At 45.4% G+C, this 13,488-nt stretch overlaps 1 protein-coding gene across 1 annotated transcript; it reads right to left on the reverse strand.

Annotated features, from left to right (window-relative positions):
• Positions 1–2,097: 2,097 nt before the first annotated feature.
• DUSP2 (dual specificity phosphatase 2) lies at positions 2,098–10,105 on the reverse strand. The gene is made up of 4 exons (XM_070956531.1): positions 9,718–10,105; positions 5,952–6,082; positions 4,591–4,810; positions 2,098–2,312 (listed from the first exon to the last, which is right to left on the reverse strand). The coding sequence occupies exons 1-4, from the start codon at positions 10,103–10,105 to the stop codon at positions 2,098–2,100; spliced, it is 954 nt and encodes a 317-aa protein (XP_070812632.1).
• Positions 10,106–13,488: the final 3,383 nt, after the last annotated feature.

A 13,488-nucleotide genomic window follows, 5' to 3' on the forward strand; every position in this document is an offset into this window, starting at 1 on the left:
TTCAACTCCCAGAATTCCTCAGCCAGCATGGCTAGCTAGCTGGGGAATTCTGGGAGTTGAAGTCCACAAGTCTTAAAGGTGGGGGGCGACATTTGGAGACCCCTGCACTAATGGGATATCGGTGTGCCCCAAGTATGTTGTTGTGTGAACTCAACTAGGGTGATTTGCAAGCCAGGATTTACGGCTTGGCATCCTTCGGCCAACCGAAGATGCTCGGAGGCCAACGCCTACCTAGCTATGGGCTTTCTAAAGAGCAGACTCATCTGTCGTTCAGGCCACTTCAATCTTCGGGGGCTCCAGTGGGATTTCTCGACGTTTTTTCGTGCCAAAAATGGTCAAGAAATGCAAAGTGAGGCCCCATGGGTACAGCTGACCAAGACACTGAGATGTTTAGCAGAGAAGGGAATAAAATGTTATCCCTCAGTTAGATGACAATGGACATTTGGACCAGGGGTCTCCAACCTTGGCATCTTGAAGACTTGTGGGCTTCAACTCCCAGAATTCCTTTGCTGGCTGAGGAATTCTGGGAGTTGAAGTCCACAAGTCTTCAAGTTGCCAAGGTTGGAGACGCCTGATTTAGACATCTCTCTCTCTGTTCGCTGGTTTTCTTGCAGATGTTTCACTACCAAAGGTAGGTAGGTAACATCCTCAGTGCTAGAGGAGAACGGGGTTTGGTCTTCACACCCCTCTCCCTTCTAGCCCTGATGACGCTACCTACTTTGGCAATGAAACGTTTTCAAGAAAACAGCTGTGCTCAGAGAGTACCAAGGACCCCAGAATTCAACCCTGAGCTACAAATATTCTCTTCAGTTGGTACCTCCACCTTAGGGGGCTTCTAAGCTGTTCCTCCAAAGTACAAGTCAACTTTTTCCAGCTTTAGCACAAATGAACTTTTGGGCATTGAAGTCATGGCAAAAAAGAACATATCAATGTCACTTTGGACATTTACATGTTCATATTACTGTACTCAACGTAATGGTCACCCAAGGCAACTGATGACCGACAGCATAGCAAGGTCTCAGCTGTCCATCAACCTGAACCTGCTCCCACTATCCGATCCATAAAACCATTAGCAATCTGAACCTCTTTTTTTTAAAACTGTCATTTTAATACACATTATGACTTTTTAATAATAATTTTTAAAAAACGCGCCGATTTCAGTCTATAACTTGACGTCCTCCGAGATACCCAAGGATTTAGTTGCCTGGGCTAGAAAGAAATGGCCCCGTGTCCAATTTTGGAGGACGCAAAGGGAGGGACAGGTAGTCCTTGACTTACAACAGTTCATTTAGTGACGGTTCAGAGTTAGAACAGCGCTGGGAAAAAGTGACTTGCAAGTCTGGCCGTTTTTCACACTTACGACCTTACGTTGCAGGATCCCCAGTTCGGAGGCTTGAAAACTGACTCGCATTTATGACGGTGGCTGTGTCCCTGGGGGGTTGCGGGGGTGTGGGGTGTCACGTGATTTTCTTTGGGGGACCTTCTGAGCAGCAAAGTCAATAGGGAAACCCGAATTCGCTTCATGACCCGGTTGCTAGCTTAACAACTGCCGTGATTCGTTTAACAAATGTGGCGAGAAAAGTCGTAAAATGGGGGGTGGGGGAAACTCACTCATCCCATGTCTCTCACTTGGCGCCCTCAACGCCGGGCTCAATGGTGGTCATACATCGAGGATCACCTGTTACTCTGGTTGATTTATGCAATGCATCCAAAACTAGCAGTCAGTGGGATTCGCGCGCACAACGGACAAATAAATAACATTTGGCTCTCTTCGGATGGGGGACGGTTCGCCCGAGGGGAGCCGAGCAGTTCCTTGCTAATGGGGCTGAACCTCTTGTCTCACATTTATTTCTCTTCGTTTCCAGCTTATTCGCTTTTTTCCTTTCATAGTCATGCAATAAAAGCCAATTTCACACGGCGGAGGAGAAGTCCGAGCGGGGTGGAGGAGTGGGTGGGGGAAGGGCATGGCTCCCCCCTTCTTTCCCCATCTGGGATGTAAACAGAAGTGCCCCCACCCACTCCCGAATCTGTCGTCCATAAGGAGCCCCTCTTGGCCTCCTCCTCCTCCTTCTCCGCAGAGCGACGAGAAGCGGCGGGCTAATGGCACAGCACCTCGGTCTCGAACTGCAGGAGCTGTCCCATGAAGCCGAAATTGGGCGAGATGACCCCACGGCGCTGTTTGACGAAATCGAAGGCTTCCTCCAGCCGCACCCGGCGGCTCTGGATCAGGTAGGCGAGGCAGATGGTGGCGGAGCGAGAGATGCCCGCTTGGCAGTGTACCAGCACATGCCCACCGCTGGCCTTCACGGAGTCTGCAGAGAGAGAGAGAGAAGAGGAGAGGAGAAGATCAGAGGTGGGGAGGAAGACCTTAGGAAAACCACTATGCCTTAAAAAAAAGACCCTTTGACTGTCCTGGGGTGGCACAGAATGGGGGTGATGAGGTCTCACGGTCCCACCTGGCAAGGTGTAACTCTTGGAAGGATGGCCGAAGCAACCTTCTTGCTCCAATTTGCTCCAAATTGAAGAGATCGGACATGTCAAACCAAGGGGACAACATTCAGTGTTTGGTGTCCATTCATCAGTTGAAGACAGAACTTCATTTATTTGTCTGAAATGGTCCCTGCTTGAACAGGTACCTTGCCGCCCTGAGTCTTCAGAGAGGGGCGGCATATAAATTGAATTAATTAAATTAAATTAATTTAATTTAATTGATTAGACTAGAAGACCTCTCCCAGGTTCCTCCCAACTCTGTTAATCTGCTAATTTCCCACTTGGTCTAGGACTTGAGTCTCCAACTTGGGCAATTTTAAGACTTGTGGACTTCAACTCTTAAGAGTTCCTCAGCCATCAAAGCTTGCCAGGGCTTAAACCTGGGTTTAAAGTTGGTTTAAAGACCATTGGTCTAGGAAACAGCTTCTCGTGTTAAACATTGCTCGGGTAGGATCTTTCTCAGATTACCAGCTGCTCCGTAAAATTCACAAGAAAGACACAGGGCCTCTTGTCTCTCCAACTGCCCTTTGGCAAACTGGATCTAGAACTGTATCTAGAACTGGATCTAGAACTGTAACTGATTCCAGAACATTAGCTTGCAAACTCTATATTTAGCTATCGCTGTTCTCTGAAAGGCCCATCCTCCATAAACAGATCCAAAGCTCTAGCCTCATCTTTAAAGCAGGCCTCCTAATTATGTAACGAGTTGGATATGAGTCACGATTCTATCATATTCCCATGTACGGCTGTATAATAGAACGTTCACCCAAAGAGACCTCAAGGTGGCTTAATTTAGTTCTCTGCAGATATTCTTAAAACAATGACCGGCAACCTAGAGATGCCCCCTCCTCCCACTAGCACCCACTTTCAAGATCACATCATCAACATTTTGTGGCAAAAATGGCCAAATGCCAGCACTATGATTTTCATCAGTTATTGACGATTTAGAGTGGTTTAATGGTGTAAATAGGAATGGTTTGCCTCTGGAAAAGTTTTTATGACTAGAAATTAGGATAGGATAGGATAGGATAGGATAGGATAGGATAGGATAGGATAGGATAGGATAGGATAGGGTAGGGTAGGGTAGGGTAGGGTAGGGTAGGGTAGGGTAGGGTAGGGTAGGGTAGGGTAGGGTAGGATAGGATAGGATAGGATAGGATAGGATAGGATAGGATAGGATAGGATAGGATAGGATAGGGTAAGGCAGAGTAGAGTAGAGTAGAGTAGAGTAGAGTAGAATAGAATAGAATACAATAGAATGGAGTAGAGTAGAGTAGAATAGAATAGGATAGAATAGAATAGAATAGAATAGAATAGAATAGAATAGAATAGAATAGAATAGAATAGAATAGAATAGAATAGAATAGAATAGAATAGAATAGAATAGAATAGAACAGGGTAGGGTAGGGTAGGATAGGATAGGGTAAGGTAGAGTAGAGTAGAGTAGAGTAGAATAGAATAGAATAGAATAGAATAGAATAGAATAGAATGGAATGGAGTAGAGTAGAGTAGAGTAGAGTAGAGTAGAGTAGAGTAGAGTAGAGTAGAGTAGAGAATAGAATAGAATAGACTAGACTAGACTAGACTAGACTAGACTAGACTAGACTAGACTAGACTAGACTAGACTAGACTAGACTAGACTAGAATAGAATAGAATAGAATAGAATAGAATAGAATAGAATAGAATAGAATAACAAAGTTGGAAGGGACCTTGGAGGTCTTCTAGTCCAACCCCCTGCTTAGGAAGGAAACCCTACACCACTTCAGACAAGTGGTTATCCAACATCTTCTTAAAAACCTCCAGTGTTGGAGCATTCACAACTTCTGGAGGCAAGTTGTTCCACTGATTAATTGTTCTCACTGTCAGGAAATTTCTCCTTAGTTCTAGGTTGCTTCTCTCCTTGGCTAGCATCACCCTTATCCCTTCCACCCAACAGATCAAACCAGGCCAACTACAGTAATTCAGCCTTGTTTCCTCCAATGACTTCATCGTGTCAACCAAAGGAGACCCTCCACCATCCTTCCGAAGGCCAAGAGGCCAAGTGACAGCCTTCCAGTTTACCCTAGAAACCATGGGTTTCTCCAAATGATGGCACTCACCGATGAAATCTATGGCTTCCTGGAACCATATGCTGATATCGGCCATGTGATTGTCTTCTACCGGAATGCTCTTGTACAGGAAGTGTCCTTCAAAGTAGTTGGGACAACTGGAAGAGACGTTAAGGACCGCTGTGATTCCCAGTGACTCCAGCACTTCTCGGTTGGAAGAATGGTAACAGCTACCCAAGTAAAGGAAGGGTAGGATCTCCACCGGTCCATCCTGAAAAGAGAAGAACCAAGAAGACAACGTTCAACTTTGGGGGTCCATCAATTAGACAGAACAGCCCTTCAGCATAGCTTTATGAATGTCCACTAAGTCTTGCATCCAGTTAACAGAATAACAGAATAACAGAATAACATTGGAAGGGACCTTGGAGGTCTTGTAGTCCAACCCTCTGCTTGAGCTTCCTTGAAGACCTCCAGTGTTGGAGCACCCATAACTTCTAAAGCAGAGGTCTTCAAACTTGGCAGCTTTAAGACTTGTGGACTTCAACTCCCAGAATTCTTCAGCCCTTCCACTGATTGACTGTTCTCACTGTCAGGAAATTTCTTCTTAATTCTAGGAAATTCTTATTCCTCCTTTTATTCCCTCTTATGGCTAATGTTGAAGCAAAACTTAAATGCAAGTGAGTTTGTTCTCTAGATATCTGGGTCTTACTTCCAAATAGAAAGGCAGAGGTTTAATACAAATGAAGCCCACTGTTGAATGGGGCGTGAATGTAAAGTGGCGTGAAAAACTCTGAGCATATAAACTGTTGCAAATCACAGTCAGTTTTCCATAATTGGCCACTCAGCAGAATGAGAAGAAACTTCCAAATGTCAGGAGGAGAAAGAAGCGTCTCTGTTGAAGACTTCTGGGTTAAATTGCATTAATTCATTAACAGGAGATGTAATTATAGAATGGATGACAGCTGAGAATTAAAGGGACTTTAGGACTATTTTGGCTCTGGTATAACCTGCAATTAAGCCACCAAGGAGGAAACATGAAGAGACAAATCTTCATACCCCCCCCCCCTTCGTTATCTCCAAGACATTCCTGCCCGGAGATGGTTGCAATAGGCCATTAAAACATAATTAATTGATTTAGAAAATGATTATGAGATGTGACAGCTAAAATCCAAACTCGGCTCCGAGCCTTAAGGAAAGGCTGGATGAATAAAGGGAAATGCAGCTCTTCTCCCATGTCAGTTGCAATCATTTCACCAAAGGATTACTCACTCAACAAAGTCTAGACAGTTTAATTAAAGCAGGCCAGAAGATTAATTAAAAAAAAAACATATATATTTGGCTTGGGGAATTACAGGTGTGTCAGTAGGTCTTATCCGTTTCGCTCTACACTTTTCCCTGGTCCAGGAACTTACCTGGTCATACAAGGGTGTCACCACTTCTGCGCCATTGTCTTCAGGGCTTCTCAAGGCCGGGGAAGGCGCCAAAGTAGGTGGTGCCACCGCACACAATTCTGGGAAGTTGGCTTGGAAGTGTTCAAAGCCACCTAGATGAGAGAGATTGGAAGGAAGTGGGCTGTTGAGATGGGAGACAGCAGATAATAGCTACCTTTCCAAACTATTTCCGTCTGGACGGGGAAACCTGGTTAAGCAGCAAGCAGGACATCCTTTGCCCACGCCTAAAAGCAGCGTTTCCCAACCCTGGCAGTTTTCTGAAGAGGTGGACCTCAACTCCCAGAATTCCCAAGTCGTCTGGGGAATTCTCCAGCCCGCTGGGGAATTTTGGGAATGGGGAATCCACCCCTCGGAAAAGCTGCTAAGGCTGAGAAAGGCCACTTAAAAGCATCTGCTGGAAGAAGCCTTTATCCTTAATTTTATTTTAATATTTCTATTCTGCATTTATTTATTTTTTTACAAATAACTCAAGCCAGAGAATATATCCAACACATACCTTCCTCCTCCTATTTTCCCCACAAGAACAACTATATTGTGGGTTGGGCTGAGAGAGAGAGAGAGAGGGACCAGCCCAAAAGTCAAGTCAACCCAAGTTGGCTTTGATGGCTAAGGTAGGACTTGAACTCAAGATTCTCCTGCTGCTTTCTAGCCCAGGGCCTTAACCACTAGCCCAAACTGTCTCTAGTACAGTGGTCTAAAGCACCCTGTTATTAAGACCAGCTGCCTGCAATTACTGCAGGTTCGAATCTCGCCAAGGCTCAAGGTTGTCTCAGCCTTCCATCCTTTCTAAGGTAGGTGAAATGAGAATCCAGATTGTGGGGACAAGAAGCTGACTTTGTATAAATATACAAAAGGATGAAGGCTATTGCTGAGCACATTGTAAGCCGCCCTGAGTCTCTGGAGAAGGGCGGCATATAAATCAAATTAAAAAAAATAAAATAATAATGACTCACATCTGCCAGCGGAAAGGACTCAAAGCAAGCAAGGAAGGGACATTTTTAGTTCCGAGTATAATTTTATGCGCTTCGGTGGTGACAAGGAGAAGCCACGGCTAATATTTGCGAAGTGATCTGATTGAAGAGATGCTAAACCATGTTTGGATAGTCCAAGATTGCTAACATGGGCTGTTTTTCATTTGGCCTAAGCATTGAGGCATGACCGAGGGAGGACCAAGTGAGGAAGCAAGAGCCAAAATCTCGCAGGCAGATCCAGACATAAAGGATGTCATTGACACCTATGCTTGACTGTGGAAAGAAATAATTGCAGATGTGCCAAACTATAGATTTTGGGGGCATCAAACAGGGCGCCCATCCAGTTTAATTCCTACTACAAGATTCCCAGCTGGAATCTCCTTGGAAGTCGGAATGAAACCTGGCCCTGATGTTCCACTTTGCCCGAGATTGGGCATTCATGCCTTTTTAATGAGATGCCACACAATCCAAAAATGCATTTATGATGGGCAGGTCATGAACAAGTCGCCCATCACCCCAAAGGAAGAGGTCGCAAGTTGGGGTGATGGAGTATCCATCATACCATGAGAATGGTTGACATCTTGACTTTTTTGGCCGTGCTCCTGGGATCATCCTGATAATATTATGCTTTAGTTCTGTAAAGATTTTCTCTTACAGAAGAGAGAGGCCAAGACTTCTATCACCAATCCTCAGCAGATGCTCCCCGTTCTGTCTTTCCTTGAAGGCATCTTTTGAGTTCACAGAACCTGCCCTACTAGCCTAAAATAGACAGTTGGGTATTTCGAGGGTCAGATGGTGAGGAACCAACCATCCTCCAGCACCATACTGTGCCCAGGAAGTGGAACGGTGTCTAGGCATGACATGAACCCGTGGTACAATGTGTGGGTTGACCCTGGTTTAGGATGTAATGTGTGAATCCAGATTGTGTAAAGCAAAGATAGCTTGCTTGCTTATTTATTTATTTATTTATTTATTTATTTATTTATTTATTTATTTATTCATTCATTCATTCATTCATTCATTCATTCATTCATTCATTCATTCATTTATTTACTTACTTACTAACTAACTAACTAACTTATTTATTTACTTACTCACTAACTTACTCACTAACTTATTTATTTATTTACTTTCTAACTAACTTACTAACTAACTTACTAACTTACTTACTAACTTATTAACTTATTTATTTATTTACTAACTTACTTATTTATTTACTTACTAACTTATTTTTTATTTACTTTCTAACTAACTTACTAACTTACTAACTAACTTACTAACTAACTAACTAACTAACTAACTAACTAACTAACTAACTTACTAAGTAACTTACTAACTTACTAACTTACTAACTTACTTACTTACTTACTTACTTACTTACTTACTTACTTATTTATTTATTTATTTATTTATTTTGCCGCCTGTTCACACATGGTGACCCAAAGCGGTTTACAGAATATAAAACCTCATGTAAACCTCATAAAAAAACCTCATATAAAACAGTGAAACTAATAAAACAAGAGCCATCTAATAAATTCATATAATGAAAATCACCCCCATAAATTGTGTTGTGTTTTGTTGTGTGTGTGTGTGTGTGTGTGTGTGTGTGTAGGAACTCCAGGCTGGCTTTTTACCTTGCCAGCTGGGTGCAGACCCCCATCTCTTTGCTTTCCCTCTGCCCTCACCCCTAGGCGTTGTGTGTGTGTTGTGTTGTGTTGTATTGTGTTGTGTTGTGTGTGTGTGTGTAGGAACTCCAGGCCGGTTTCATACCTTGCAGTCCGGGTGCAGACCCCATCGCTTCGCCTTCCCTCTGCTCCCAGCCCTAGGCGTTATGTTGTGTGTGTTGTGTTGTGTGTTGTGTTGTGTTGTGTTGTGTTGTGTGTAGGAACTCCAGGCCGGTTTCATACCTTGCCAGCCGGGTGCGGACCCCCATCTCTTTGCCTTCCCTCTGCCCCCAGCCCTAGGCGTTATGTTGTGTGTGTTGTGTTGTGTGTTATGTTGTGTTGTGTTGTGTTGTGTTGTGTGTAGGAACTCCAGGCCGGTTTCATACCTTGCCAGCCGGGTGCGGACCCCCATCTCTTTGCCTTCCCTCTGCCCCCAGCCCTAGGCGTTATGTTGTGTGTGTTGTGTTGTGTGTTATGTTGTGTTGTGTTGTGTTGTGTTGTGTGTAGGAACTCCAGGCCGGTTTCATACCTTGCCAGCCGGGTGCGGACCCCCATCTCTTTGCCTTCCCTCTGCCCCCAGCCCTAGGCGTTATGTTGTGTGTGTTGTGTTGTGTGTTATGTTGTGTTGTGTTGTGTTGTGTGTAGGAACTCCAGGCCGGTTTCATACCTTGCCAGCCGGGTGCGGACCCCCATCTCTTTGCCTTCCCTCTGCCCCCAGCCCTAGGCGTTATGTTGTGTGTGTTGTGTTGTGTGTTATGTTGTGTTGTGTTGTGTTGTGTTGTGTGTAGGAACTCCAGGCCGGTTTCATACCTTGCCAGCCGGGTGCGGACCCCCATCTCTTTGCCTTCCCTCTGCCCCCAGCCCTAGGCGTTATGTTGTGTGTGTTGTGTTGTGTGTTGTGTTGTGTTGTGTTGTGTTGTGTTGTGTTGTGTTGTGTTGTGTTGTGTTGTGTTGTGTGTAGGAATTCCAGGCCGGCTTTTTACCTTGCCAGCCGGGTGCGGACCCCGTCCTTTCGCCCTGCCTCTTCCCCCAGCCCTACGCTTTGTGTGGGTCTGTGTGTGTGTTTGTCTGTTTGCGCGTTGCGTTTCTTACCTGCCAGCAGGTAGATGTGCGACGTGCCGGCCCGCTCCTCCCGCAGCAGCGCGTTGAGCAGCAGCCTGGCCAGGCTGTCCGGGCGCAGAGCCGAGACGGAGCCGCCGGTTTCGTCCAGCACCACCAGGTGAGCCAGCTCGCCTTTCCGGAGCCGAGCCAGGAGAGCCCGATCCGGCACCAGCCACTCCAAGCTGACGCCGCTCCGGCCCCGCGATCTCCGCCGCAGCAGCCCGTTCCAATGCACCGGCCGGGCGTCCAGCAGGTGAGCCTGGCAGTAAGCCAGGAACGGCCGGCAGTCCAGCACCAACGTGCGCCCGCTTTCCTGCGGGTCCCGCAGCAACCGAGCCAAGCCGGAGCTGTCCAGCGGCACCACCACCTCGATCACCATCCCGGCCGGTGGGAAACAACCCTCGCGGGGGCTTACAACGGCTCGGAGTGCCCGATTCCCACGACGATTCCCCCAACACGCGAGCCCAGGGATCGCTCTTCCTCACTTCTGCCTTGCTGCCGGCCGGGAGGGAGCTTAAATCTGCTTGCAAGCCCCGCCTGGGCTGCCCATATATGGAAGTGTGCGTCATCAGGAACTCCCTACCTGGGCCACGCCCCTCCCTCCCTTCCTCCCTCCTCCTGTGGGGCTGGGAGGGGGCTGGCCAGGAGCCTCCGAATGTCCTCCCTGAGCAGAAACTCACACGTGCGCTGCGCGTCTCTTCCTCACCCGATGCCAGGGATAGGAGTGATGGGGTGGCATCATGGAAACAACCCAAGTATGTGGGTAGCCTCCCTCCAAAAACGGCTCACTGGGTGGGTGGGGGTGGGGAAGAAGGCCCAGCAGAAGGGCTAACCCTCCCCTCCCCCCCAGAATGAAATATTTGGGGGAAATATTAAAAGAGGCAGAATAGTACATTTCCCCGAAGGAGAAATGGAGAGAAAAATCTCAACCCAGGCAGAAAGCAGCCCCCTCGACAACCTCCAGCAGATGCCTGAAGAGATGGAGATTTTGGTGCCCATTAAGAAATCCAGGCTGGGGAATTCTGAGAGTTGGGGGTCTACAGGTCTTGGAGTTGCCAAGTTTGACAAAAGAAAGGAAAGAAAGAAAAAGAACGAGAAAGAGGAAAGAAAGAAAGGAAGAAAGAAAGAAAGAAAGAAAGGAAGGAAGGAAGGAAGGAAGGAAGGAAGGAAGGAAGGAAGGAAGGAAGGAAGGAAGGAAGGAAGAAAGAAAGAAAGAAAGAAAGAAAGAAAGAAAGAAAGAAAGAAAGAAAGAAAGTTAAAGAAAAAGAAAGGAAGGAAGGAAGGAAGAGAAAGAAAGAAAGAAAGAAAGAAAGAAAGAAAGAAAGAAAGAGAAAGAAAGAAAGAAAGAAAGAAAGAAAGAAAGAAAGAAAGAAAGAAAGAAAGAAAGAAAGAAAGAAATCCAGGCCAGCCACAAACAAAACACCTTCAGGTCCAGTTAATGGGATTAAGAATGTACATCCCCTTCCCACCCACCCAAATTCTAAGAACAGGACATGACTTTTAGGACAAAATAGGATTAACCCACCACAATTAGAATAGCATAGGACACAAAATACTACATTGCACAACCCCCTGGGAGCATTTCACACACATTTCACACAAAAACCCAAAGAACGTATCCCTCCTATCCCAACCCCATTTGGTCAGCTGTCCCAGAACTACATGCTACGGTTGCTTCTGCTCATCGATAAACAGAGTCCTTCTTTCCAATCGGCTTCCGTTTTAATTCCAGCGTCTTTTCCCCCCGGCTTGGAACCGGACTGGATTTTTCTTCTAACAGCCTGTCCTGCTGACACTTGAATCCATCCATCTGGACGTGCGAGGGGTTTGATGGAGATGCACCTAGAAAGGGAATAAGGGGGCGGGGGAGCTCATGTTTTCGGAGAGGGGGGGCCTTTGAAGGGCATCTTCCCCGGAAAAACTACAAACACGTCTGAATTGGGTTTCCCACAGGTTGTTAATAAAAAAAACTTAGGTGAAACTGAGATTGTACTAAGATTCTTGATCGAGAGTATCGGCCTGTGGCATACCCAGCATTTTCCGAAAACCAGTTTTCCCTTGATTGAGGGGGGCACGGGGTAATTTATACTTGGGCATTTGGGTTAGGAATTGGCTGGATCCAATTCCCAGTGGACAAGCGAGATGCTCTTTCACGGTGATTTTTCCAAATGATCTTAGCATCATTTTCAGTCTGGAAAACCCCCATTCCTATACAGTCCTTATCTGAGCTCTCTTTCAAACCCAAATTATTCTAAAACAGACCCAGTTTAAGGACCATCCGAGGGCTAAATTCCCTTATAACAAAGATTTGTGGTTTCAAGTTGGAGCTAAATTCTGTTTCTTCCTCCTCACCCTGGGCTCCAGTTCCTTGCCCCAAGAAGCCCCCTCCCCATCCCATCCAGGACAATGAGCATTACGTGGAGAAAGCAAGAAGGTGGGCTACTATTAACCTTGGTTAGATTTGTGGGGAGTTGTGCGAATCCTGCCTGAATTATTCTGCTCCCTTGGATTTTGTAAATCCAGGTTAATTCAGTACCCAGGTTAAACAGGTGAACAGAGCCCAGGTTTTTTTTTTGGCCTTTGCTGCATTAAAGGAGAGTCAACTTTACACAGGTGTTAAAATACAAGCTCGGTAATCAAGGATAATCTGCACCAAAAATATAAGGATTTTGCACTCAGAATGCCAGAGCATATTTCTTCCATGTATTCCGAGCTCCTTATTTTTGTGGCTCTTATTTCATGTAAGTTCTTGACGGTCCCAATTTATGTGATGGATGTGATGTGTGTGTGAGAAAATCAGTTTTCTCATTTTTCACATTAACAGCCATTGAGAAAGAAATCAGAGGAGGAAGGAAGGAAGGAAGGTAGGATTTTAAAAACAGGAAAAAGAAAGGAAAGAAAGAAGAGAGAGGGAGGGAGGGAGGATTTTAAAAACAAAGGAAAAGGAAAGGAAAAAGATAGAAGAGGGAGGAAGGAAGGAAGGAAGGCAGGCAGGAAGGAAGGATTTTAAAAACAAAGGAAAGGAAATAAAGACAGAAGAGGAAGGGAAGGAAGGAAGAAACGAACGAAGGAAAGATTTTAAAAACAAAGGAAAAAAGGAAAGAAAGATAGAACGGGAAGGGAAGGGAAGGGAAGGGAAGGGAAGGGAAGGGAAGGGAAGGGAAGGGAAGGGAAGGGAAGGGAGGAAGGAAGGAAGGAAGAAAGGAAGGAAGGAAGGAAGAAAGGAAAGAAAAGAAATTTAAGATTATTTTGGTTCTCCTCCCTTTGGCTGCATTGTCCAGCCTGATATTTATGCTGAATTTTGTACTATGCTGAGCCCACTTGACTGATTTATTTTGCGGTAGGCAGCAATCAAAGAATATTTGAAACAAATAAAATGAACGTCAAGCTGATTTGGAGAAAGGAATGAGAGAGCCATTAAGGGAGGAAAGAGGGAGTTTTGAAACATTTATTTAATTTGTACGCCTGCTGCCTCATTATCTTAAAAAGATGTTAAGGAGGGACTTACAAAAAATAATAAAATAAAAAAATCTTAGTCCCGAGAAAGAGGGAGAGGTGTGAAAGAAACTCAAAAAATCCCTGCCTTGATGTTCTTCAGTATAAGATGCGAAAGGAAGAAACCAGGATAATAAAGTCTCAAGGTTCTCTTATTCTACCTTACTCCAAAGGAGACCATTTCGTAGCTTGGATTACCTCAAAGGGTTGACATTGTGTCAGCATTTTCTAAATTTAAGGCATTGTGGTTTTTTTTCCTCACATGGG

This window comes from Pituophis catenifer, unplaced genomic scaffold (genome assembly GCF_029215685.1).
Source record: "Pituophis catenifer annectens isolate HBS135680 unplaced genomic scaffold, rPitCat1.0.hap2 SCAF_53, whole genome shotgun sequence".
In the NCBI taxonomy this organism is placed as follows: Eukaryota; Metazoa; Chordata; class Lepidosauria; order Squamata; family Colubridae; genus Pituophis; species Pituophis catenifer.